Genomic DNA, 22,260 nt, shown 5'->3' with positions numbered 1-22,260 from the left:
CCAATTGAACTAAGACAACGTTATGTGACAGAAAGGGAAATAGTTCGATGTATAGCCAGAGATAACGTAGTTGCAAAACAATTGAAAGAGATCGCCGTGACTGAAAACCAAGACGAACTGGATCGGTACTCGTACACAGAGCAGCTCTTCGTGAAGAACAGAGACACGTTCAACAGCATTTGTAAAGAGAAATCCTTGCAAAACAGGATCAAGGTAGAAGTTGCATCCCACATAGAAGGCTTGACTGACTCTAAAAGTAACACGAATCCCGTGAAACTGAAACAGTTGGCACTTTTTGTTATGAATGGACGACATAGAGGAAGAGGTCGCATCTTCACAGATGCGTCCAAGGAAGGAACAGCATGTGGCGTAGGAATATTCATCGATGGAATCAGGCAACGTTACCACTACAGGTTATCAAATGAAACAAGCATCACGTCAGCGGAGCTGATAGCGATAGAGAAGGCAAGCAGACTCATCGAGGCGATGCAGCTTGAAGAATTCGTTATATACACCGACTCCAAATCGGCATGCACTATATTAGAAAACGCACTGGAAGACAAACGAGGAGAGGAAATCGTGATAGACATTCTCACAATTTGCTCAAAGTGGAAGATCGCCGTGCAATGGATCCCAAGTCACGTTGGGATCGCAGGGAATGAGATTGCTGATCAATTAGCGAAAGCAGGCCTAACATCGAATAACATAATCGAAAACAAATTGCTTCAGAAGGACGCCCAGCTTTACTTCAAGAGGCAATTAGATGTACAGACAGCAGAATGGTATCACGAGTATTCGATAGAGAAGGGAAGAGGATTCTACGAAACACAACGGTGTTTCGTACCAACTCCTTGGTACAGCAAAACACAGTTAAATGGTCGCGAGGTCAGACTCATCAACCGATTGATGTCCGGCCATGATTACTCGAGATTTTGGCTGGCGAAGATGAAGATTCTCTCGGACCCGGATTGCGACTGGTGCCAAGAACCAGAGACAGCAGAACACAGTATCCTGTATTGCCCGAAATATGGGATACGCAGAATGGACTACAGCTTTGACAATAAATTCAGAACACTATCGGAGGTCTTCAAGACAAAGGACCTAAACATCTACAACGATATAGTCAAGTTTGTTCGTGATAACAAGTTGAATCTGTAAACTGTTTTCCGGCTCCCGGACTAAACGAAAGGAGGGCATATAGTCGGTGCGACTGGCCCTGACATCAGAATTGCCATGAACAGGCAGTTCAAAATAGAGAGAAGAAGAAGAAGAAGAAGTGTTTTGGCAACATTACAAAACGTACTGTATAAAAGCAGCTGTTGTAGTGGCTGGGACTCTTACTCGATTTGCACATCTTCCAGTTTGTTTTGACAATAATGTTTACATCCGACAAGCCGTGTTGGTAAACCAACAGTTTCTTTATTACAGCTTCTAGCTGTAATGAAATCGCATAACGGCCTTTAAAGCACTGCTGGTTTGGGGATTTGTCAGTATAACGATTTGTACTGTATAGTAGCAGCTATTTTGCTAATGGAGACTCCTATTCGATTTGGTCAAGTTTTCACATCTTCCGGGAAATCTCCCGGAGTTGGAATAGAGTGGAGTAACGGCAACCCCAGTGAGACAAGCAATGGATTTCTGAAAACCGAGTTTGGTAGCTGTATGGTGCTTCTTTTGCAGTCGTGTATTAGCTTATGATTTATATTTGACTAGCTTCCCTTTTATTCAGCGTTGACTGCTTTTATTCGATGGTTACACAACAAAAAGCAAATGACTGAAGCTTATAGCGCTGAAAATATTAGTTGGGAAGTAATCACAAGTAATCAAGGTAATCACAAGTAATCATGGTAGTCAGAAGTAATCTGTAGTAATCTTGAGTAATCAATAGTAATCTTGGTAATCAATAAGTAATCATAGTAATCACAGTAATCAATGAGTAATCAGAGTAATTTTCTCAGTAGTGACAGGTAATCAATTTTGTTGGAAACCCCTTGCCGCATAAACTCCACTGTGCGACGCCGCTTGAAAAATATTTGCTTTTGAATGTTTATTTAATTCTGAGTGTAAATGCCCTGAGATTTACCACCAGGGTTGTGAAGATAACACAAAAAGAAAATCAAAGGAAAACAAAATTTGGAAAAGTGTAGCAAGCAGCCCAGTTTCACAAAAATAATTTGGTTTACAGATTTCACTTGATTTTGAGAAATTACATCAATAACCATAATGGCAGAGGAGGCAATATTCGAGTATTTACATTCCGAAATTGTTAACTACACATTGACGAAGGAAACCAATAAGGTAAGGTTTAGTATCTTGTTCCGACGAATTTTAAGCTGAGACTTAACAAAAATTACAGGAAAACGACCTTTCGGCGCTTGAGTACATCGGCTATTCGACCGGGTACCGGATCATCGAACGGCTAACGCGCGAATGGCCCCGATTCAAGGACGAACTGGACACCATGAAGTTCATCTGCACGGACTTTTGGAGCTCGATCTACAAGAAGCAGATCGACAACCTGCGGACGAACCACCAGGGCGTTTACGTTCTGCAGGACAATGCGTTCCGATTTCTGACCCGGTTGTCGTCCAGTTCGCAGTACCTGGAGCACGCCCCGAAGGTGAGTTTGAGGGGAAGAGAAGGCGTCGAAAGAGTTCTAGGTAATGCATACATATTTTTCGATTGCAGTTCGTGGCATTTACGTGCGGGTTGGTACGTGGAAGCTTGGCGAATCTGGGCATCACGAGCACCGTGACCGCTGAGGTGCAAACCATGCCATCGTGCAAATTCCATATCCAAGTGAATAGGGGCTAATTACGTTTTTGTTATTAAATCAAAATAAAATTTAATGAAAATATGAAAATAAACATTTAAATTACGAAAATCTTTAGCAAAACAAATCGACCAAAACTTGTATGATTTCTGTCAAAGAAGATTGACATATTAAAAAGAAACGTCAAACACGTGTGATTACTGCGCGTGGAGCGGTTTGTAAACAGAGATCGTAAAGCCGTAAAGCTATAGTTTTGTTCGGTTCGGTCGTGATATCACCATTATTAGATAGTAGAATGTCTTCAGCGTGGAAGAAATACGTCCTCTGGTTTGCCCAGGAACACGTAGACTTCCGGCAGGCAGTAAGTAATCAACATCATTTAAATTCGAACAAAAAGTCATTCAAGTTTTCTAGGAAATTGCCTCGCTACTTCGGTTATGGAACCTCAAAATGAACACCGGTCCCGATCATAAACCGGAAAATCCATTCTGGATAGTGGAACTGAACGGGGACGAGGCGGCCAAAAAACTGGCTTCCCGCTCGATGTCGCTTCGCTGCATCTTCGAACTTTGGACCCATTCCAACCATCTCAGCACGTTCCACGAACAGTTGAAAAGCTACATCCAAACCAATCGAACCGCGTTAAGTTCGGTGTTCGATAAGGATCGAAGCTTCAAAGTCACCGTAGAAACGTACAACAAGCATTTCACGCAACCAGAAAAAGTGGCCAAGATCGAAACGCTTCAGTATCTCCCTGCGGAAGGCCCGGTCAATCTAAAAACACCAGACGTGCATTTTTGGTACATCGAGTTCTGGGGCCTGGATCCGATGGACGTTCCGGAGCAACCGTTGGATGTGCTGTTCGGCAAGTGGGTGGTGGATGGTCGACGAGACATGATAAACGAGATTTCGCTGAAAAAGCGGAAGTTCATCGGGAACACTTCGATGGATCCGCAGCTGTCGCTGCTGATGGCCAATCAGGGACTGGCCAAGGCCGGCGACGTGGTGTACGATCCTTTCGTGGGATCCGGATCGCTATTGGTGGCTGCGGCCAAATTCGGAGCGTACGTTCTGGGGACGGACATCGACTACATGACGGTTCACGGGAAATCAAAGCCCACCAGAGTGAACCAAAAGGTTCGCGAAGCGGACGAGAACATCTATGCCAATTTGAAGCAGTACGGGTGCGAGGGAAACTATTTGGACGTCCTGGTTTCGGATTTCTCGCGAAGTATCTGGAAAAGTGACTTCCAGTTCGATAGCATAATCACGGATCGTAAGAATTCGGTAAGGGTATCTTCAACAGCTCTCACGACTTACTGTGTCCATTTCAGCACCGTATGGCATTCGGGAAGCTACAGAGCGAATTGAATTCAAAACCCAGAAGAGGGCAACCTGTTTGAATGAGGGCAGTGTTCACTATCCATCGACGTCACCATATCAGTTCGACCAGCTGTATCGAGATTTGATGAACTTCTCGGCACGGTATCTCAAGCTGGGAGGACGGTTAGTTTGCTGGTTCCCGATTTTGAGGTAAGTTTTGTTGAGCAAGTTTCAATAGCAACGGGTCTGGGCGGTTTGGGCATTGGAAATCTTTCGAACTTTATGTATATTTGATGGTGTAACGAACGCTTCTCGAGTCGAGGGGCCTTAAAAGCTGAGATACCTAATGTAAAGACATGTCTTCAATTTGAAGACATTTGAACAGTTTTAACATTTTGAAAGCGAAAGACAAAAACTTATTGGATGGAAAATAGCAGAGAAAGCAGTAAAACACGTCTTTACAGGTCGAGGTAACAAACTGGTTTGATCTTTATTCATTTCCTTTTCCCTCTTCATTCGTGCCCCATTGCGTTACACTAATGGTCCATTCACACTGTCGATTGCGTATTCGATGAATGCGTGATGCTCAATGGCACAATGATGCTCAATGGCACAGTGCTGCCATCACTCCTCCTCATCGCGCTGAGATCGTAGACCAATCCTCTCGCGTATGTTCTCCAGCTTCACCCTGTTCAGCGGTTTCGTTAGTATGTCCGCCAACATGTCCGCCGATGGGCAATACGTTACATTTATGTTGCGTGATTCTGCCAAATCCTTCACGAAGTGATATTTGGTGTCCACGTGCTTGGATCGCTTCAGTCCTGCGTTCTCGTCCAACATCTTGATGCAACTTTGGTTGTCTTCGAAGATCTGCACTGGTTTCTGTACAGGCTCCCCGAAGTCCTTCAGTAGCTTTTTGAGCCAAAGCAGCTCCCGACAACTTTCAGCTAACGAAATATACTCCGCTTCGGTCGATGAAAGTGCCACACACGCTTGCTTTCTGGCACACCACGAAATCAAGCCACCACCCAAGCGAAATAGGTAGCCCGAATTCGATTTTCGGTCCTTTACATTTCCGGCCCAATCTGCGTCCGCGTACCCCTGAAGTTCTTCTTTGCCGGCACCTAATACCAGCTTCAGCTCGCTTGTCGCCTTCAGGTAGCGTAGAACCCTTTTTGCTTCCGTCCAATCCGCATTCGTTGGCTTGCTCACCTGCCTTCCAAGAATCGATGTACTTATAGCGATGTCTGGCCGGGTATTCACTGATAGATACAGCAAACCACCGACGAGGCTCTGGAACTTGTCATTGTTCGGTAGACTCTCCAACTCCTCCTTTTGCTGTAGATATCCGACGTCCATAGGAATTCTTGATACCTTCGCATCCGCAAGTCCAAACTGTTCAACCAGCTTGTCGATGTATGCCTTTTGGTCCAAGCAGTAGGCGTTACCTTCCTTCGTCACTCTTATCCCCAAAAAATGCTTCACCTCGCCAAGTGTTGTTATTTGGAACTCCGTAGCCAGAGCCTTCACAATCCCATCGTATTCCTTGTCATTGGAGGTGACGACCAGCATATCATCCACATAGACGAGGATATACACTGTGCTGTCGTTCTTCTTCCGCACAAACAGGCACGGATCAGCTTCCGCCTGCTTGAATCCGAGTCGCGTCAGTACATTTTTCAGCTTCTCGTTCCAAACCCTGGCTGATTGCTTCAACCCGTAGAGGCTTTTGCGCAACCGACAAACCTTGTCACTTCCAACTCGTAGTCCTGGTGGTGCCCGCATGTAGATGGTCTCCTTCAAATCGCCATTCAAATATGCCGTCTTCACATCAACGTGCCTTACCTTCATTCCGTCTCGCCCGGCGACGGTCAATAGAGTACGAAGCGTCACTTGCTTGGCGACGGGGGCAAACACCTCGTCGTAATCCAGGCCGTACCGTTGTGTGAAACCTTGCGCCACTAATCTAGCTTTATAACGTATTATTTTACCTTGCTCATCCTGTTTCTTCTTGTAGATCCAGCGGCATCCGATCGTCTTGCTTCCTGGCGGCACCGATGTCAACTCCCAAGCCTTGCATTCCCGCAGCGACTTCAGTTCGTCGTTCATGGCAGCCTTCCAGTGATCACTCTCAGGACCACTCACCGCCTGCTGGTAACTCCGAGGCTCGTCCTGCAGACACTTAGCTAACCTGCCATCCGCCATATAACGTTCAGGTGGGATACCTTTCGTTGATCTTGCTGACCGACGAGGTGTACCTGCGAGTTGCTCCTCCTGAAAGTGGTTCGACTCCTCCTGGATAGGAATGATATCCTCATCTCGGCAAGATTCTTCACTTCCACTGGCATCTTCATACACGCTTTGGTCTGCTGGATCGTCGAAGCCACGAACCAAATTCTCGCAAGACTCTTCATCGAAACCACGAAATTCTTCTTCATCGCTATCTTCGTCCGGACCACCATCTGATTCATCGGATTCTTCATCGGACTCGTCCGACTCCTCCTGCTCCACGTTGCCAGTTGGCCTTGCCGGCAGCTCGAAGAAATCCTCAGCGACCAAATCTTCAACCTTCTCATCCGACTGCAAGAAACGAGCATCACGACTGAAAACGACTTCGTTTGTCTTCAAGTCGATGAAACGCCACGCTTTATGCTGCTGGGAATACCCAACGAAAGTCATTTTCCGCGCCTTCGACTGCAGCTTCGTCCGCTTCTCCTTCGGGATGAACACGTACGCCTCTGAACCGAACACCTGAAGCATGCTCATGTCCGGTTTCGTCCCGTACCAAATCTCGTAGGGCGTCTGCTGTACCGGCTTCGTTGGCAGCATATTCTGCAGACAGTTTGCCGTGTTAACCGCCTCGGCCCAGTACCGATAGTGTAATCCTGACTCAATGATCATGCACCGAGCCATTTCCACGAGCGAACGGTTCTTTCGCTCCGCGACTCCGTTCTGCTGCGGCGTGTAAGCTGTCGTGAACTGCTGCTGAATACCCTCCTGCTTGAGAAAATTAACCAACTCTGCGCTGCGATACTCTCCTCCTTGATCCGATCTAATGATCTTCGGAGGCCTTCCGAACTGCGTTTTTACCAGATGCACGAAGTCCCGGATAGCATCCACCGTGTCCGACTTCCTCTTCAGAATGTACAGAGTGGTATAGCGGCTGTAGTCATCGATTAGCGATAGGAAGTATCGACGACCACCGGGTGTAGCCGTATTCATCGGCCCGCACAAGTCGGTGTGGATCAAATCCAACACTGCCTTCGACTTCCGCTTTGACTTCTTGGGGAATGGCAGCCTTGTCATCTTCCCTTCCAAGCAGGGTTCACAAGTAATTTTCACTGAGCAGTTACGTACCTTGATGCCGGTTGCCAAACCTTTACGCTCCAGATCCAGAATAGCTTGAGGATCACGGTGTCCCAGCTTCCGGTGCCACTCGTGTATGCAGTCCTTTGCATGACACTGTCCCGAAACCGCATTCGCTCGTTCCACCATTTGGAGATGGTAGAGGCCCTTGCTTGACGGTGCAACTGCAGCAATCCTGTCGCCGTTCGCGATCGTGCAGCCGTTCTTGTCGAAGATGACTCTCGCTCCCTTCTGAACGAGCCTGCCAACCGACACGAGATTCATGTCGAGCTCCGGAACGAATAGTACTTCACTGAGCGAAATCTGCTTTTCGTCACCACCGCCTCCGACGCAAGAAAATTTACACGATCCGACGCCTTTCACTACCGCCCGTTTACCGTCGGCAACTGTTACCGATTTCGGAGTGTCCTGCCGCGGTTCACTCAACGACACGAAATACTTCCGATTCGCGCACATATGCGAACTCGCGCCGGAATCGACAATCCACTCTTTCGTCGCGCACTCACTGGCAAGAAACGTAAACGCTTCCGATTCCGATTTGGCAAGTTTTGCCTTCGCATGCTTTTTCGACACTTTCGTCTGTTCACGATGCCCACTCGCTTCTGAGCTACTGGCACCTTCTTCTTTCTTCTGCCGCTGCCACAAGATGCAGTTCTTCTTCTTATGGCCGGGCTTCTCACAGAAAAAACACCCCACACTTTTCTTCTTTTCGTCCGCTTTCAGAACAACCGAATCCACTGCCGATGGTTCCCGCCGCTTGAGCACTTCGTTAATAATCTTGCCCTTCACTAGCTGCAGGGTCAGCTCATCATCGGCTCGGTTTTCTAGCGTCGTCGTCAGTGCATCGAACGAACTTGGCAAACTTCGAAACACTAGAACCACTTGAAGATCTTCGTCCAGCTTTGTTCCGGCATTGGCCAGCTTCTCGAACAAATCCTCGAACTCCATCAAGTGTTCTTCGATGTTGTCGCCGTCGTGGTACTCCATGTCGCAGATTCGTTTGAGCAGTTGCACTTTGGTCGTTAGCGTCTTCTTCTGGTGCTGCTTTTCCAAATTGTCCCACACTTCCTTCGCGGAATTCGTATTCCGGATGTGTCCGTGTTGACTTCTTGTCAGCAACAAACCGATCGTCGCGCGCGCTCGCTGGTCTCCCTCGTCCCAGGCAGCCACCGCCGGCGCGTTCGATCCGGAAGCATCCAGTTGCGGCTTCACTCCCGGCGAGACGTACTTCCAAAGTCCTTCTCTCACTAACAAAAACTCGACTTCCAACTTCCACGAATCGTAATTATCGTTCGTCAACTTCGCGATACCGATCTTCTCCATTTTGTCGAATTTAAAAATGTCCAAAACAATTCAACAAAATATCCACGACTTGTCTCTACGTGTTCACTTTGCACAAAAAACAAAATGGCTACTTCACAGGCCCATGACCTATTGGATGGAAAATAGCAGAGAAAGCAGTAAAACACGTCTTTACAGGTCGAGGTAACAAACTGGTTTGATCTTTATTCATTTCCTTTTCCCTCTTCATTCGTGCCCCATTGCGTTACACTAATGGTCCATTCACACTGTCGATTGCGTATTCGATGAATGCGTGATGCTCAATGGCACAATGATGCTCAATGGCACAGTGCTGCCATCAAAACTTAGCGAGTAGATTCTTCTAGTTAACGAGAATAACATCATATTGTAACGATACATAAGATTAATGTTAATGTCTTAAGTTACATCAATTCAATGAATAAATAAATAAATAAATAAATAAATAACGCTCCTCCAGAAGAACTTCAAACAGTTTCTTCAAGAATTGCCTCCATGGAGTTCTTCCAGAAGTTTCTACAGAAGCTTCCCAAGAGATTTCAAAAGTTCCCCAAGATGGTCCTCCAGGAGTTTCTCCAAAGGTACTCGAAAAGTTGTTGCAGAAGTTTCTCCGGAAATTTTAAGAGAAGTGCCTCCATGGCTTTCCGCAAATGTTCCAATTTTTCTAAGATATTTATGTCAACAGGTTTCCGATTCCGACAAATATTTGAAAAATTGTTTAAAAACATTCAGAAATTTCCATAGGATTTCATCAACAATAGAGACGAACCAGCCAAGGGCTGAAAGTCTCTTTAATAAAGACAAATCAATCAATTCATTAAGAAGCCTATCGAAGTATTTATCTAAAAATTCCTCATGGAATTACTTATTCTCGCCCAAAAACTCATCGAAAAGTTTCTGCTAGAATTTTATAAAATATTTCATATGAAATTACTTCAGTATTAACCCTATAGAGACGCTCCTTCACAGTTCTTTTACAAAACAATCCAAGAAGTTTTTTTTTTTGGAAATTCCTCTGTAAATTCTACAAGGCATTTCTCCAAAAAATCTTGAGATTCTCCAGATGTTCCAATTCCCCAAAGCAAGTTAAAAAAAAATCTCTACACATTTCTGAGAACAATTTTTTCAGTAGTTCCTTAAGGATTTACAGGAGTGGTTCTTCTGAAGTTTCTAAGGGATTTTCCCCAAAAAGTTTGGCAAGGTGCAGACATTTCTCGTCCACAAATTCCTCAAACAGTTTCTGCTGGAATTCTATCAAGTATTTCTTTGAAAATTGTTTCAGGAATCAAACTAGGAGTTACTGTAGAAACTCCTTCCGAAAAAAATTACAGAATATTCTCCACGAATTCCTTGAGAATTCAGCTATTTCCTCAGAAGTCTGCGAGAATCCTTTCAGAAGAGAAGTTCCTCTTGAGTTGGCCACAGTTCAAAGAAATGACGAGCAATCGCCCAGAGTGCATAGATCTCTCAATCCAGCCACCACTATGGTTGCTCTGCACTAAGTAGAGAAAGTAGCTCCTCTTGAAAAGTTTTCGAGAAGTCTTACAGAAATTCTTCCGGCAGTTCTTTCTAAAACATACATCCAAGGCTACATGCAGAATTTCTTACACTGGAATAATTCCATAATATTCCATGATATAATTGAAAAAAAAAATTGAACTTTCTGAAGGATTTTCCTGGAGCAATTCTCATAGGGAAAATTCTAAAAAGAAACTCCCAGAGGAAAAATTTAAGTAATTCTTAGAGAAAAATCAGAAATAATTAAAAAAAAATCCTATGAAATTCTTAAAGGAATTTTTAGAGTGTATAAAATTAAATTATGAAGTTTTTTTTTAAGAATGAAAATTGAAGGAACTTTTGAAGAGAATGAAACTTAAGCTCCTGCAGGAGCTCCTAAAATAATTTCTAAAAAAAACCCTCGGGAAACGCTTAGGGTGTCTACTCATAAGACAAAACGAAATTTTTTGAGTTTTTCAGGTTTTTTTTCGAAGGGGATTTTGAAAATAGTAGCAAAGTAAAAAAAAGTCATCGAAAAATCGATTAATCTAAGAATGTTTCTTAGATTTTTCCAGAGTTCTTTTGATCATTGGCAAGAAACTGCATTGAAATTTCCAAAATCAATTCCAAAAAGAAATTACATCAAAACACTCTAAGAAATCAGAAAAAAAATTCAGCAGCCCAATAAGTAATTCTACAGACCACATGACTGTTAAATTCTTCGCATAGTTTAAAACTCGGTTTTAAAACTGAACTTGATTTAGTAATGTTCTTCTTTGAATTTTGTCCAGGATTCCTTCTTGGGTGTCTACCGCAATCCTCTTATAATTTTTTTCACAGTTTCTCTCTGAATTCTTCTTACGAGTTTTTAAAATGTTTTATTTTTTGAAGATTTGCCGGAGTTTTTATCCAGAGGATTTTTGGATTATTCTCTTGAATTTCCTCACGGGATTTGGCCCGTGGTTCATCTAGGAATATCTCTTAAAAGTTTTCAGAGTTTCTCTTTGAATGTCCTTAATATTTCTTCCTGGGATTATTCCCAGAACTATTTTTCGAGAAAGGTATTGCAGATTTTCTCAGGCTTTCTTTCAAATTTGCTCACGAGATTGCTTGTATAAGTCTTTGCGAAATTTTTCGCAAGTTTTTTCACCTACTTTCCTTCCGATATTTCTCCGGAAATTTCGTACAAGGTGTTTCTTAAAAGCCTGTCCATAAACTTGATCAACCTCCGTAGACCAAGATGTAGACTCATAGGGGAGAGGGGAATTCTAGCTAAAGTCTGTAGACCTGTCCAAACCAATTTCCAAAATTTTCTTCGAACAAAAAACTACTAAAGGAGATCGGAGGTGTATGGCCAAGAAAGAATCTACGCAGTTTATGTATACTATACAGCGCCTCAAAGCTGGCCTCAAATCCTTCCAAAATAAGCTGAATGATATGGCCATGTTTCAGGTATTTGGCCGACAAAAACCCACACGACCAAGAGAACAAACCTGCCGAAAATATCCAACGTCACCCGATTAGTTATTCAAAGTAAAATTTAGAAGTACAACATGAATAATACTTTTTATATTTATAATGAGTCAAAATGTTGAATATTCGATGGGCTAAACGTGCTTTGAACTAAGTTTTTGTAAGAAATCAGTGTATAACAAGTTATTAGAACATTTTTTTGATTGTCATCCTAAGTTTGTTTGTTAAAAAATTATATCTCTTGAACCATAAGAGGCAAAAATATGTTTATTGTGACCTGAAATTATGGAAGCACCGGACGAAATAAATAGAAACTTCAATGCTAATGTACTTTCGACTTCCAAATCAGGATGAAAAATTTCCAAAACCTTCAACACGGTGCCTTTTTGAAGACTTTCAATTTAATGTAAAAACTTGATTGTTCCAAAAATCGATGTCGAATATTTTATATTGACGACGCGCCGGCTGTAGATAATCATTTTCTTTATCATTGCCTTCATCCGTATCCAAACGTTTTACAATTGCATCGTTCCTATGTGTACATGTTTTAATAAAAATAATTTCTGCTGTTCACAAATGTATCCATGAAGCAGGTGAAGAAACCCAAACTCTGCAATTTGCGGCCTAAGCCTGGCTTAGCGCTGCTTAGGGCCGATTTCTTCACCCTGGCTTAGGCGTTAAGCCAGGTTTAACTGTATGGGTAAGCCTTGCTTACGCGTTAAGAGGAAACTAACCTCCATCCTCTAAAAGTATCATCATCATTAATCATTGACAAGGCTCGAAATCGAGGATAAAAAACCGCCACCAAGTTCAAAGGCTTGCTACGGCCCAAATAGATACATTATCACAATTCTAAACATTTCAGGCAAATTCTGAAACATCATTCTATTACCATTTACCTTTTACAGGCGATAATATCATCATATTTTGGAATAAACTGTTTTAGAAAATAAATTATGCTCCCACGGCTCAGCACTAACACTAATTTATTCTGTTTTGCGTGGGATATCGCCCCCAGCAACACGACAATTCAACGGCTTTTTTCTTTCACTCGCGCACCAAAATTTCCCTTGAAATGTATTCCACTTGCACGATATGTTCTCAAAGAATGTATATTGGGCACATTTATCACTGTTCATTAACTTAAATAAAAGAAAACTGCGTTTTATTAAATCACTTTATGAACTCATAAAATGCAATCGGTACACCACGGCTGCTATACTAATACATTGCATTATGTGTGGCAATATCCTAGCGAGCATGTGTGAGCCTTGCAATCATTGGCCAGCATTGCCAGGAGTGCGCTGCCATTACTCAAAACAAAGTTAATAAAATGACCGTTTATTCTAAACAAATAAACATTTATGAGTGTTTCATAAAGTTCTTTTGTATTAGCATAATTGATTCAAGTTAATGTAAAATACTCATCCACGTAATAACGTGCAATAGCATCATCCATTATTTTATTTCATTTTGTGAAGTCGCTGGAAGCAGGATGTTCGGCCACACTGACGAGAAAACACCATATGCTCGATCATATGTTTTTTGTTTACGTTTCGAAGCATCAGTCGGTTCAATAATGTACATGACTCATTGAACGTAAGTTTTTGTGGGTGATAAAAGTTCAATTTACGTGTTACTGCGAAGAATGCCGCGAAAAACCAAGGCCCAGTTAGCTGCCATCAAGCGTGAAGCTGGAAAAAAAGTGCCAAACCGTAGTGTAAATGAAGCTGCTAGTGATGGGAGTGATTTTCAAGAAGATTCAAGCAATATTCCACCGTGTGAAGCATGGGAAGATGTGAGTGGTTCCTGGGGGGCAGAAGCAGCTAGTGATGATGAGTGTGATTTCTGGGACTATTGCTCAGTCTGCAGCACCCTATCCGAATTCGGTGAAGAGGTGAAGAAATCGGCCCTTAGCCACCTCAGAGCACCGCTTAAAATAAGCCACACTTAACGTAAACCGTAGCTTTAGTAAACCGGGTTTAGTGGTTAAGCCGAGGTGAAGAAATCGAAAAAAGTTAAGCCCGGCTTAAAATTTTGCTAAGCCTGGTTTAAAATTTAAGCCCGGGTAAAGAAATCGGCCCTAACAACAGCTCAAAAGTAACCTTCCAGCAGAAGTAGTTTTAACCCTCTCCCGCTCATGACTTCTTTTTGTGTTTACAAATATTTTTTATTACTTTTGCTCAAAATGGTAGAACAAAATCTTATTCTCTATGCATAAAATATTGTCCAAAGCCATTGTTATATTTTAACAAATTAAACTAATAATACTTTAATTGGGAACTTCGTCCATTTGATCAAATTGAAGACAACACAACTATTCTCGTTGGAGTCACAGATCAATCTCATCCTATTTTATTTCATTCTCTTTTCTCTCAGTTCTCTCACTTGAAGAGGTGTTGGAAACCGATCTAAACGTTAAACACTGAACGCGTTACATCTTTAAAATATCGATTGCGCAATACGCAACAGTCCTTCCCTCTATAGAACTTTTGTGAACTTAACACTTAACTTATTATATTCAGTAAAGCTTAATGATTAAAACAATTCGGACAATTCTTTTTAAGTACTCGAATTCTTTTTTTTACTTAATTGCTAGATCTGAAAGCACTTCATGCAAATATTTCGTTCAGAATAATTCATTTACAGTAGACGTTCGCTCGGTGCAAACGGTTTAACTGCAATGCTTTTTAACTGCAAGTCCGCTAAGTGCAACAATTTTGCAGTTATCGCACCGCTATCTGTCAAAAACGAAACGTCAACAGAGCTGCGATGTTTTTCAGATGCACTACAGCTGCATTGCGATGTTTTTGAGTGCATTCTGGCTGCGTCCAACAGTGATTGACAACTGTTTGACGGCTGTCAGTCGTTGCAGTTAGCGAATTTCATTCGGTAACTGAAACGTAAACATGTTGCACTTATCGAACGTCTACTGTAGTTTAGGGAAGATTCAAAAATTACGTCCATCGTTTTTCGGGATTTCTAGACCCCCCCTCCCCCCTCTGTCACGCAATTTCCCTATACCCAATACACGTACTGTCACACTTTTCTAGACCCCCCCCCCTCCCCCAAATGGTGGACGTAATTTTTGAACGTTCCCTTAGTCCACTATTCTGTCTATTCGCTCGGCTTCTGGTCATGATCACACCGTCGTCTAATTTCGGTCGCTTCGACTGTTTGGAACTGTGGCCGTATCTGTCTTCCAATACTTGTTCGGGAAACCCTAGAAATGGTTCTTCCTCAGGCTCAGACCAGCCCTGGAATTCCATGTCGTCTGGATTCGGGTAACTGCGCTTCCTTCTCTGCACTTCTGGTAGTGCCAATTTCGAACTTTGGCTTCTCGAGTGGGGTATCGTTTTTGAGCAGAATTCAATGAAAATGAAGTAAAGCATATGGGCTTTTCTAAACCATCAACTTCATGGGCTAACACTCCCCCTAATCCATATAAACTAGCATCTGAAACTACTATGAGTGGTTTTTGTGGATCGTAATACTCAAGCATATCTGCGTTTGACAAAGCTGTTTTGGAAAATCGAAAAGCTTCCTCACATTCCTCAGTCCATTCAAATTTTGCATCGTTGGACAACAAAGCGTAAAGACTCCTTAGCTTTGTCGAAACATTTTGTAAAAATTTGTTATAAAAATTGACCAAACCAAGAAAAGCTCTTAACTCCGTAACATTTGTAGGTGCTTTGGCTTGGCTAATCGTCGAAACTTTTTCTGAAGACGGCAAAAGACCTTTGTCAGTTAACAGATGTCCCAAGTATGGCAGTCTAGTTACAAAAAATTTGCACTTTTTGAAATTAACTTTCACATTTGCTTTTGCTAGCCGGTCGAGAACCAATTCCAAAGTTTTAGCACACTCTTCTATTGTTTCTCCAGCTATTAAGTCGTCGTCCAAATAGCAACTAACATTTTTCAAACCGTGCAGTATCTGATCCATGATCTGTTGGAAAATTGCCGCAGAGCTCGAAGCATCCTGCAGAAGCCTGTTGTATGTATAGAACCCTTTCATCGTATTTATAACAGTAAACTTTCTGGATCTCTTCGATAGTTTAACCTGTTCATAAGCACCAGCCAGATTAAGACAGCAGAAAACCTTACCTGCTAGGGAGGCGAATATATCCTGTGCTAGTGGTAGTGGATACGTATTAGGCACTATTGCTTTGATAATTGATACCTTACAGTCTATTACCATTCGGATATCCTGATCCTTTTTCACTACCACTATCACAGGTGACGCCCACTCGCTAGCCTTTATAGGTGTTATCACTTTCTGTTGTTCGAGCATTTCCAAGTGTTTTTCCATTTTCTCCTTTAGCTTGTACGGTACAGTATAGGCCTTCTTAAAAATCGGTTGGTCGCTTTTCAAAACCAGGTCAGCTTCATATCCAACAACCGGCTCTGAAAAGTCTTTATCAAAAATTTTACTGTATTTAGTTTTCAAACCGTTAACTATTCCTTTTATACCTTTATCTTGAGCCAAATTATTGATCATCGTCGCATTTGTAAAACCAGACCTCCAGCCTGGATAGAAACGATCCAACCAAGACCTGCCTATCAATGGGACAAAGCTGTTGCTACACTCTAAGACAATTAACTTTTGCTCATCCACGACACCATTCAATTCAACCTGCACCAAAATCTCACCAAGTATTCTTAGGCGAGCACCATCAACAACTACCAAGTGCCTACTAGATCGAACCATTGGAACACCGCAGAACAATTTCTTATAATTAGCCTGACCTATAACCGACACAGCTGACCCCGAATCTATTTCCATTCTTCATTTGGAAGCATTGGCACTAGTTTGCACGGTGAAGAAATTTCACAAATTTCTTTTTGGCCAAACATTCAAGGTGTATACTGACCACAAACCTTTGGTAGGTATATTTGGCAAAACGGGCACCAATTCATTGTTTGTGACTAGGATCCAAAGATACACTATGGAGTTGTCTATTTATGATTTTGTAATTGAATACAGAGCATCTGTGAACATGGGTAACGCTGACTTTTGCTCACGATTTCCGTTAGAACAGTCAGTACCAAAAAGCTTGGATATTGGAAATATAAACAGTTTGAACCTTTCAAGCACATTTCCTCTAGATTATGCCTTGATAGCCAAAGAATCTTCGACGGATTCTTGTTTGGCAGAAGTGATAAAATTTGTTGAAAATGATTGGCCGGAAAATCTACAGGGTTCGTTTAAAGATTTTGCTTCTTTGAGAACTGATCTTGAAGTGGTTCAAAATTGCCTTCTTTGCCAAGACAGAGTTGTTATACCTACATCATTGAAAAAATGTTTTACTTAACGTTGAACTTTTCGTCATTGAAATCATCGTCATCATCAAACATTTGAAAGCAGTTTTTTCGTTCAAAACAAAAGTTTTTGCTATGAAAATATATTCACTGTACTCCACATGAGGAATATAATGCAGTGAATATATTTTCATGATCCTAGATTTGATTTGCGGCGAGAAAACTGCTTTTTATTTTCCGAAAAATGATGACGGATGCTTGAGCCTTAAGCTTCTGCATGCCAATCACATTGGCATAACAAAAATGAAGCATTTGGCAGGACAAACGGTGTTTTGGCCTGGATTATCAACCGACATAGAGCATTTTGTGAAATCTTGCTAGGCATGTATAAAAATGGGTATAGTTCCAGCAAAACCACCTCATAATAAATGGATACCAACGACCAGACCTTTCAGTCGTATCCATGCTGATTTTTTCTATTTTGAAGGTAAAACCTTTCTGTTGGTTGTAGACAGTCACTCAAAGTGGATGGAAATAGAAGTAATGTTGCATGGTACAGATGCAAAACTGGTTAAGAATTCGCTTGCATCCCTTTTTACTAGATTTGGGTTACCTGATGTGATGGTTACGGATGGAGGGGCACCTTTTAACTCTAGAGAATTTACATCTTTCCTACAGAAACATGGAGTAAAAGTTATGAAAAGTCCTCCTTATAATCCCACTAGTAATGGGCAAGCGGAACGCTTAGTTAGAGTAGTTAAAGATGTTTTCAAAAAGTACCTATTAGATCCTGAAATGAGGGAATTAGATTTGAAGAGTAAAATCAACTTTTTCCTAATTAATTATCGCAATACGCAACAGCCATTATAACTGAAATCTGAGGTGGTGCTGTGGAGCACCACCAGGCATTTGGAGAACTTTGTTTCATTTTTTTCTTTATAAATACGTTCAAAGCTCATGATTCGTTATTTTATAATTCGTAAAAATCTTTTTCCGAACCACTTTTCTACAAATCCATTTCGATTAGAGACAAGTTGTTTCCAAAAACTATGAGCTTTTATGCCCTCACAATTCTAGATTGGGATGCAAATAACGATTACATTGGAAGGTTACTTATTTTTTGCACGTCATATGCCCAGTGGTGCATATGTGCACCAGATTCATATTGCATCAAATTAAGGGTTTACTTACATGTTTCCGTTCTCTTCATAGTTTGACTACGCTAATAAATAGTAAATGTGCTAGGAAACTATTTTTATGTCATTCCATGAGGATAACTATGTCATTAGTTAAGTCGTGACAGTTTGCCATTATTTTTCTGTCGAAAAAATAGGTTTTCGTGGCAAATTTCTTTAACAAAAACATCGATGCGCATACTTAGTGTAATGCCATAGAATAAAGAAAAACGTGTAAACTTATGATTTACTATTAAAAACATTCAAAAAACTTTATTCATTTCAGAGATTTAAGGGTTCAAAGTTATGGTGCTCTGCAGACACCATAGGCGGGAAAGGGTTAATTGTTCAGCTTCTCCACACTGACTGAAGCGATCCATCATTCACTGTGCGAGACCAATAAACTACATTCAGTTATGATTCAATGATGACGAATATATCAATAGCGACTTCTTCAATCAGTCAGCATTGCTGACTCAGCAATACCTATGTGTTCGCATTTGGCCTGGACTTTCTCCCAAAACTTTTAATTCTTTAACTTCTGCACGATACAGTACCTGACTCCCAATACAAATTTCCCCTTTCCAGGAAGGACTCCACACCGGACATGCTTCCCCGGCACAAGTGTTTCCAGCTGGTTGCCAACTCGGAGCAACCGTTGACGGTGTACAGCGCCCGCCGCTTGCTGACCTACGAGAAGATTTCCGACCGCGAAGAGGACATGGATTCCTACGAACTGTCGCAGGTAATGATCGATAACTTCCGACAGCGGTACATGAAAACAGTGCTGCAGAACAGCGGAACCCGCAAGGAGCGTCGATTGGCGATGCGAGACGTGGGGCGCGAAGAGGCAATCAAACGGGGCAAGCAGCTGGACCCTAGCGATGGCAAGTGGAAGTATCCGAAAAGTCGAGAAGGCGGCGGTGGTGATACGACCACGGATAAATAAATGACCGAGAGGTTCGGTTCGAACATTGAATGTTTGGTATTTTGTTGATTCGAAATCTTAAGATTACGCGGGACTAGTGCGGGTTGGGGGATTGGGGGAGCAATTATGAGATGTTTGAATTGAGTACTTACATTCGTGCGACGGTGATTTTCTGTCGCGGGACCCTGCCGAAAGAAGGACACGTTAGAAATGATGGCTGTATGGCGTTTCCCAGTGGAAAAAAGCTTTGCTTACCTTATGTGAATCACTCGTCTGCGATCGCTGGGATGTATCAAGTCCAACTTTTGACTCCATTCGTATTCCTTCCAATCCTCCTTGCGCTTTTTCCGATCGAAGTACGATATGATACAGCTAGCCGGAATCCAGAACAATGCTGTCAGCATTACAACGGCCACTGTAAAGCAAATGATTCGACTGTTTATTCCTATTCCAGACGATCACCAAGGTCTACGAAGATACTCACTGACAATGTTATCGCGCAGAAATCGCAACACCTTGTTGATGTTGATCTCCTCGATGATGTCCCAGAAGCGTTCTACCACGTCCTGAATGGTCTTCTCGCACATGCCCTTGTTGCAGAAACCCTGAATGCAGGGCGTTCCATCGGGCAGTACATCCGGCGGTTCCACAGGGAAGCATGTCTCATTGATGCTCTGCCGGCAGCATCGCTTGCAAGCATCGGCCATGGTGTCGCACATGCAGCTTTGTAGTCCCTGCGTTTCGCAGTACGGAACACACTTCCCGTTGCGGCATTGTCCCCTTTCCAGGCACATGGTTCCATCTCCCATGGGAGGACTCTTCGGACAGTCGGCGTGATTCCCGGTACATCTGGCTTCCTGTTCGCACGTGGCGTACTGCGCTTCTCGACACTTCACCCCGGACATCATGTACTGGCAGTTCTGACAGCACGGAGAATTCTTATCGCTGCAAACCGCTCCCTGACTGCGCCGAAGTTTGCAGTTCTTATCGCAGCATCCATCGTTGTCCTCCGTGCCGAGCAATCCGGCATCGCACTGCTCGTCTCCTTCCACTCGCAAATTTCCGCAGAACGATTCCTCCGGTTCGGAAAAGCACCGCCCGGATTTGGCCTGCAGGACCTTACGAATCGATCGCAACGAACACGGTGAGAACTTTTTGTTGTTCACGTCGTATCCGCTGACCGAGTAGGTGTACATCAGGAAACTGCCCCCCTGGGATGCACTGGGCGAGCACTCGGGAATGTCCGGATCGTGCTCCGAGCCCCAGTTGTGGCCGAACTCGTGTGCGGTGACAAGATCCGCCTCGCGGGTGATGACCCGTTGACCGTAGTGGTTGCGGGAACTGCTCAGACCCGAGTTCAGATAGAGCGTGTACCCGTTCTTGAAGTATTCTGCAAGATTAGAGGTGATTAGAATCTTCCAGAATTAGAATTGATAGATAAGTTTCATTATTGTGAGCTCAAGAAGCACCTGGTGTACAAATGCCGCCGACAGAGTTTCGTCGGGGCGATCCAACATAAGCTAGACCTAGAATACCGCCTTCGAACTTCAGGTCTGTGAATAGGTGAGCGAGACAAAAATCTTTATGACTGTATTCACGAGAAAACACCTTAAGAACGATCGTTTTGAAAGTCGAAATCCGAAGCAGCGTTAAAAGAGATTGGAAACTTGAACATCATCTTCTTCTAGGAAATAGAAAATGTGTTCTCTAACACAAACATCAAAAATTATTTATAGCCTAACATTAACTCACCTCAAGTAAATTTCGAACGTCCCACTTCTCGCGAACCATGTTGTAGTGTGCTTCGCCTCCCCGTACCCTCGTGGGTTCCGAGTGAACGACTATCTTCTTGATAACGAAACCCATCCCTTTGAACCCTTCCTGATCCTGTCGATCCTGCCAAATAGTGTCGTTGTAGATCTTGTGCACGCGATCGATCAAGCTTATCTGAAATTATTCAAAATTGTTATGGTAAAATCTAGTTTCTAGAATGCAGTTCCGCATCACGAACCAAGTAATTGATGGTCGTTTTGGTGTTGCTGCCGCCCATCTCCTGGAAGAATCGATAGTCCGCAACCAAAAGCAAAGGGCATCTGGTCTTCGTGGGAGTGTACTCATACTGGTCTGCCTGCCGCTTTACACGTGACTTCTTCTCCCCTTTCTCATCGCCCTCAGCCTCCGCGGTCCACACTGACGGCATCTCGCCAAACCCCATACTGTCCTCTTCATCGCCACTTCCCTCCAACTCAGCACCTTCTTTGATGTACCCACAACTCTTCGGAACGCCTCCCATTTCTCCTTCAATCGCATCCACATCATCCCAGCTGAATTTGATGTCTGACTGCTTGTAGGCAATCATGTGCTTGTCCGTCAGCTGATCCAAATGCCTCCACGATGGTTCTATATGATACGTCTCATCCGGAAGCACCACCGAAGCCGTCAGGATTCCATTCTCCAGATGCGCATTCACGTGCGAATCCGACTCCCCGAAAACCCTCCCCTTGAAGAAGTTATCGTGATCCAGATGGACGATCGACTCCATCCCACTCCCATCGACCGAATATGCCCGGAAGTTGCTGTGCAGTACCTCTTTGTGCGGGTGCAGAATCAACCGGAAGTTCCGTCCCAGCACCTTGAATTCGACCTCCTTGATCGTGTTGAACGGGTGACTGCTATGCTTGGTGCCCCGTTTCGTGATCCGATGGGTGAGATCGTCCGCGTGAAGCGTTTCGTAGTGCTTGAGATTCTTGTGAAGTTGAGCTGCAAATCGATCGATCGATAAATTACCTTTGCATACCTTCAGGGGAGGCGCAAACATTTACTCACCATTTGTCGCTTGAATTAAGCAAAATATCGAGAAAATTATACTTATTGACGTAAATCGAACACTGGGAAAGCGTTTGCACCACTTTTGATTCATTTTTTAATCAGTTTTCAAGCAGAAAGCACTAATTTATACGCACAAACTGGAGATTTTTCACTCGTTCGCCATATTTGTTTTGTTCAGGATTGCGCCGTTTGCACGAATATTCGTGGAAGCATCAGACGCCGAGAAAAACAAGACCAGCCGCTGGTAAATCGGTCGTGCCGCTGATGACAATCTGCGGCGATCAGCTGTTCGCTGTCAAAAACAGCTGATGCCGCGC

At 43.1% G+C, this 22,260-nt stretch overlaps 3 protein-coding genes across 3 annotated transcripts; 2 read left to right on the top strand and 1 right to left on the bottom strand.

Annotated features, from left to right (window-relative positions):
- Positions 1-2,084: 2,084 nt before the first annotated feature.
- On the top strand, positions 2,085-2,900 carry LOC109424334 (trafficking protein particle complex subunit 6b). Its single transcript, XM_019699434.3, has 3 exons — positions 2,085-2,298; positions 2,357-2,620; positions 2,689-2,900. Exons 1-3 carry the CDS (start codon positions 2,224-2,226, stop codon positions 2,812-2,814), a joined length of 465 nt encoding a protein of 154 aa, XP_019554979.1. The 5' UTR covers positions 2,085-2,223; the 3' UTR covers positions 2,815-2,900.
- A 61-nt stretch (positions 2,901-2,961) lies between these two features.
- On the top strand, positions 2,962-19,165 carry LOC109424333 (tRNA (guanine(10)-N2)-methyltransferase homolog). Its single transcript, XM_029859974.2, has 4 exons — positions 2,962-3,134; positions 3,188-4,049; positions 4,108-4,306; positions 18,775-19,165. The coding sequence occupies exons 1-4, from the start codon at positions 3,069-3,071 to the stop codon at positions 19,133-19,135; spliced, it is 1,488 nt and encodes a 495-aa protein (XP_029715834.2). The 5' UTR covers positions 2,962-3,068; the 3' UTR covers positions 19,136-19,165.
- LOC109424331 (ADAM 17-like protease) lies at positions 19,148-22,137 on the bottom strand. Its single transcript, XM_019699431.3, has 7 exons — positions 21,941-22,137; positions 21,126-21,874; positions 20,867-21,061; positions 20,584-20,722; positions 19,599-20,504; positions 19,370-19,529; positions 19,148-19,299 (listed from the first exon to the last, which is right to left on the bottom strand). Exons 1-7 carry the CDS (start codon positions 22,032-22,034, stop codon positions 19,263-19,265), a joined length of 2,280 nt encoding a protein of 759 aa, XP_019554976.2. The 5' UTR covers positions 22,035-22,137; the 3' UTR covers positions 19,148-19,262.
- Positions 22,138-22,260: the final 123 nt, after the last annotated feature.

This window comes from Aedes albopictus, chromosome 1, assembly GCF_035046485.1.
Source record: "Aedes albopictus strain Foshan chromosome 1, AalbF5, whole genome shotgun sequence".
NCBI classification, from domain to species: Eukaryota; Metazoa; Arthropoda; class Insecta; order Diptera; family Culicidae; genus Aedes; species Aedes albopictus.
The sequence above is the reverse complement of the archived record's forward strand: the minus strand, read 5'-3'. Positions and strand labels throughout refer to the sequence as shown.

What these genes read in the sequence shown, in the direction of transcription:
- LOC109424334 (XM_019699434.3), top strand. Translation starts at nt 2,224, where the DNA reads ATGGCAGAGGAGGCAATATTCGAGTATTTACATTCCGAAATTGTTAAC. An exon ending in TGACGAAGGAAACCAATAAG is followed by an intron (nt 2,299 to 2,356) that starts GTAAGGTTTAGT and finishes CAAAAATTACAG; the next exon opens with GAAAACGACCTTTCGGCGCT. An exon ending in ACCTGGAGCACGCCCCGAAG is followed by an intron (nt 2,621 to 2,688) that starts GTGAGTTTGAGG and finishes TTTCGATTGCAG; the next exon opens with TTCGTGGCATTTACGTGCGG.
- LOC109424333 (XM_029859974.2), top strand. Translation starts at nt 3,069, where the DNA reads ATGTCTTCAGCGTGGAAGAAATACGTCCTCTGGTTTGCCCAGGAACAC. An exon ending in ACGTAGACTTCCGGCAGGCA is followed by an intron (nt 3,135 to 3,187) that starts GTAAGTAATCAA and finishes CAAGTTTTCTAG; the next exon opens with GAAATTGCCTCGCTACTTCG. An exon ending in TGCTGGTTCCCGATTTTGAG is followed by an intron (nt 4,307 to 18,774) that starts GTAAGTTTTGTT and finishes TCCCCTTTCCAG; the next exon opens with GAAGGACTCCACACCGGACA.
- LOC109424331 (XM_019699431.3), bottom strand. Translation starts at nt 22,034, where the DNA reads ATGAATCAAAAGTGGTGCAAACGCTTTCCCAGTGTTCGATTTACGTCA. An exon ending in ACGTTCGAAATTTACTTGAG is followed by an intron (nt 20,723 to 20,866) that starts GTGAGTTAATGT and finishes ATCGTTCTTAAG; the next exon opens with GTGTTTTCTCGTGAATACAG. An exon ending in AGACGAGTGATTCACATAAG is followed by an intron (nt 19,300 to 19,369) that starts GTAAGCAAAGCT and finishes TTCTTTCGGCAG; the next exon opens with GGTCCCGCGACAGAAAATCA.